This window comes from Tursiops truncatus, chromosome 5, assembly GCF_011762595.2.
Source record: "Tursiops truncatus isolate mTurTru1 chromosome 5, mTurTru1.mat.Y, whole genome shotgun sequence".
Lineage (NCBI taxonomy): Eukaryota > Metazoa > Chordata > Mammalia > Artiodactyla > Delphinidae > Tursiops > Tursiops truncatus.
The window spans coordinates 67,960,470-67,965,092 of NC_047038.1; the positions used below are offsets into that span (position 1 = coordinate 67,960,470).

The 4,623-nt window shown below is 32.3% G+C and overlaps 1 protein-coding gene across 5 annotated transcripts in view; it reads left to right on the forward strand.

Annotated features, from left to right (window-relative positions):
- GUF1 (GTP binding elongation factor GUF1) overlaps positions 1-4,623 on the forward strand; it is a 32,338-nt gene that overhangs the window by 16,587 nt on the left and 11,128 nt on the right. For 3 of the 5 annotated variants that reach the window (XM_073805210.1, XM_073805211.1, XM_019928235.3), the window contains 3 exons: positions 1,563-1,664; positions 2,354-2,473; positions 3,776-3,812. In XM_073805210.1, the coding sequence (XP_073661311.1) occupies positions 1,563-1,664; positions 2,354-2,473; positions 3,776-3,812 (259 nt within the window). The remainder of the gene's footprint in view (positions 1-1,562; positions 1,665-2,353; positions 2,474-3,775; positions 3,813-4,623) is intronic. The other 2 variants (XM_019928236.3, XM_019928237.3) reach the window with 1 other exon arrangement.

A 4,623-nucleotide genomic window follows, 5' to 3' on the forward strand; every position in this document is an offset into this window, starting at 1 on the left:
ATTGAGGCAGCAAGTTGTTAAACAATTACTATAATTAAAAGAATGATTACTAAGTGTTTATAACACTTTTAACAAAAGTCTATGAATTCTAGTTTGCATTTGGGTACGACTTTGAGTTAAGTGGTCTTAAAAATCTTTTAGCTTGGAAAATTAAATATATTTCACATTAAGTGAGAGAACATGGTTTATTGTGAACTATGTAAAAATAATTCCAGCTTCCAAAATTAAGGTAATTCTTATGTTCAAAAATACATGTGGATAATGTTTCACATTCTAAAATATTGAAAGTCTAAGATTTTGGAGCATAGAAAATTATAAAGCTGTAAACAAGGTGGAAAGTCTAGGGACTAAGTCTATGTCTTATCTCCTCTTATTCTGCATAGTACTTAACATGGTACCTTTATATAGTATATGATTAATGATGTTTGTTGAAAAAAGAAAGGATTTTGGCAACACTTTAGACAGTAATCGGGTTTTAGAGAGTATTAGTGTCACTTAGTGACCTTCCTGCTGAAAACCTTTTGAAGCCAAACATTTGCAACTCTAGGCAGCGGTTTGTTTTAAAATTAAGGCAGGGGCTTCCCTGGTGGCGCAGTGGTTGAGAGTCTGCCTGCCGATGCAGGGGACACGGGTTCGTGCCCTGGTCGGGGACGATCCCACATGCTGCGGAGAAGCTAGGCCCGTGAGCCATGGCCGCTGAGCCTGTGCGTCCGGAGCCTGTGCTCTGCACCGGGAGAGGCCACAACAGTGAGAGGCCTGTGTACCGCAAAAATAAATAAAATAAAATAAAATAAAGGCAGGAGGAATACACATGTTCTCGTCCATAATTGCAAAGACATGAAAGCATAATTGAAATTTTCTTTCTCATAAGACATCAGTTTTGTAAGTTAAACCTGTTTTGATTAGCACTTTAAGCTTTGACCATATCGTTAATAGAAATAGTTGACACTTACTAAATGCATATTGTGCTCAGCTAGGCTCTGTTCTTAACACTTTTTATGTACTAGGCTGTTCAAGTGCTTTACATGTATTAACTCATTTCATTCTCAAAAAAGCCCTGTGAAGGTTCACACTGAAGAGCCATATATGAAGTCCAGAAGTCTCATTTATTAATGGCTGCTTAGCACTGTCATAGCATTTATTTAACTGGTAATAGAAAACTAGAAAGAAACCCAACTCATGAGTCTGAGAATGACTCACTAGAATATACTGTTGTCTACAGCCAGCCAGCTGCTAGGAGGGAACATTGGGTAGGTGACATTTTCTTTCAGTGATCCATTTTCTTAGCCTGGCTTCAGTTTTTTCCCCTTCCTTTAGTAGAGCATGTTCCCCTTGATTTTTGTACCTAATTTCATAAATGTAAAAAGATGAGGACGTTTGTTCCTTACCGTGGTCATGTAGATCAATTCATCTGAAATTTATATGTAACATTTTGTTTGAAAGTTAGATCTGTTGGGAGGGATATGGCAGGAGGTAGAAAAAAGATATTTTGAAAAGAAAAAAAATGTAATCTCTTGGGAAATATAATGTTTATCTATCACTTGGACATTTTTCCTTGTTAGTTTTGACTACGAAGATGCAGGCTACCAGACTGCAGAACTTGTAAAAATGGATATTCTACTGAATGGAAATATTGTAGAAGAGCTAGTAACTGTTGTACACAAGTAAGTTTGATAGAAACTAATCACAGAATGTGAAAGTACCCACTTTTTGATGTTTTCATTTTAATTATTGGTTGCTCATTTTTATTTGACAGCTACATTTTGAAAACTTAATTAAAGGCAATCAAATTTCCATGTACTAGTTTTTCCTTCCATTCTTTTTCCATGCTTCTCTTTCCAAACTGTTAAAAGGAGAACAGAATTACAATAGCCAAAAGTAGTAGTGTCATGGAAAGAAATGTTTCCCTTACCACATGACACAAAGTAAAAGAAAATGTTTTTTAAACTATGATAAATTTAGAATTGAGAACAAAAAGTTTTTTATTTTCATTAAAACTTTTATAATAATGAAAAATGAAATCCCCTGTATGTTCAAGAAATAGTGGATTGGTTAAAATAAATTATGGGGCACCCATATAATAAATCTATTAAGCCATTAAAATTATATTGTAGAGTAATATTTGGTGATGTAAAAAATGTCTATTAAGTAAAAAAGGGTAGAATATATCATAAACACTATGATCCAAACTGTAAAAAACAATTAAATATAAATATGTATGCAGAAAAATAACTACAAGGATGGATATATGTTTAACAAACATTCTAGAATGTTTTACAGTGGTATTAACTAGAAAGCTACTTTAAATATTCTTATTTAGGATATGTGAATAACTGCATTTTTTCTATCTCAGAGACAAAGCATACTCTGCTGGTAAAGCCATATGTGAACGTCTGAAGGATTCTCTTCCTAGGCAGCTGTTTGAGATAGCAATTCAAGCTGCTCTTGGAAGCAAAATCATTGCAAGAGAAACGTGAGTTGAAATTCATTTTTCAACCAACACTGGTTGGTTTTAGCAGTGATATACATAGAAAATGAAAGAATATTAAAAAACTTAACATTGTCCTAAACTTTATTCCTACTTATAGATACATTAATCTCTTAATTCTACTAAAGTGATGACTATTACTTTGAATTACTTATACGACACTTTTGGGTGATAATTCTTTAGTTATTAATATATATGCTGTGAGGAGTTTTATTTCCATTTATTTTATTCAGTGACCCCACTGAATTTCATAGTTAATGAATTTCTATAAAGTTTTTATGGTTTTATCTCTTTAAGTAGATTATAAACTAATAGGAACTGGAATTAAAAAGGTGTTGGAGGTAATTCTTGCAAGAGACAAAACTAAATTATGATTTTTACTTGAAGCATTTAATATCACTTCCCCAGAGCCAGTCAGGTTGTAAATTGTAAAGGTGAGAGAGGAATGCTGGTATGATGTTAGGCTTCAGGGGTTTGCAGTAGTCTTGGGATAAATTGTAAGCCTCTGTTTGCAGTGAATTTCATTTCCTAACACCATTTTGCTTTAGTTATTTTGTGTTTCATAAATGCCCAGAGATTAGGCAGAGTGAAGTTTATTTATAATAGGGGAACATCCAGGAAAATGCCATTTAAAACAGTTAGCAAATAATCATTCAAACATAAATGTGCTGAGGTAGAGAATACCTTAAAGAAGACTTTTATACCTTCTTATGGAATACAAAAAAGTGGAGCTATTTTCAAATTTTGATCCTCCAAATTTCTCAGATACATTATAGAAATAGATTATTGCTCCTTAAATGACTGTATTAAAATTATTTTGTTTTCCCTGAAATGGGTTTTGTAAAATATATCGTTCTTTATATTCCTAGTCACTCTTGACCCACATTCGGTAGAGTTAGTAATGAGATAATAACCCTTTTAGTTTTTTTGGTAGTGGTAGTAGTAGTAGTATTTTTAGGTTGAGCTGGAAATGACCTTTTATAATTGTTGTAATCAAGCTCATACCGTGCTTAAATTTGACCTCTTCAAGACTGCCCACAAGCCTTGACCATTTTTTATTCTTAACAAAGTTTGTGTTGATATTCATGTTGAATTAATTTTCTATTTTATTCCAAATACATGAAAATAAATACAAGAGCATTTAAGCTATCTAATTATTTGCTTACGGCAATTTTATATAGGCGTGACCTGATCTTAATATGTTTACTGAAGGGGAGATTGATTTTGAAAATAAGTACTTTTAAATAGTATAAGTTATGTACTTATACAGAACTTTCTCGTTTACAGTGTGAAAGCCTATAGGAAAAATGTTTTGGCAAAATGCGTACGTATCTACATGTGTTCTATTTTGTAATATACCTATTTTATAAGTTTAGAATCAGAGGGGGTATAAATACATTGGTTTCCACTGTTGTTTTTTATAATACCTTTTATCTCATCTCCATGTTTTCTTTTTAAATAGGTAAATTTCAGCTTGACTTTAATAATAGCATACTCATTTTGATCACATTTTCCCATCTTATTTTTAAAATTTTCCTTATGTGCAACTATCTAAGAACATTTTTATAATAGTTATGATCAGGATAATGTTTTATTGTTTTAATTTATAAGGACAGATTTTGAAGACAATAACTATGTCTTACAATGGGAGTTGAAACTGAAATTGAAATCCATCTCTCCTGCATTACTTTGCCAAGTTTCGTCTATTAAAGTTTCGTCTATTAAAAAAAAAGATTATTATGAGAATTAAATGATAAATGCTTTTTCTAAATCCTTAGCATAGGGACTGACACATTTAAGCCTATGTGAGTCTCTGTATTAGACTACAGCTAAATCTAAAATTTCAAGCCCTTGAATCAGTAAGGAGATGGATAACTTTTCCTTGACATGCATAATGTTGTACTGGGTTTCCTTGAGGATCTTCATCTTCTTCCAAAAACAAATAAATAAATAAAGCCTTTATTCTTTTGAGAAGACAGTAAAATTAGGATCTGCTTGGGCGTAACTTTGGAAGTTACCCTTAGGAAGACACTTTGCAGGTGTCTACTTCATGGATAATAATTGTAAAGTTTTTGTAATTGTATTGATGTCTCTTGGTAATTGTAGGATTATTTTTCTGTGATTTGGACTTGTAG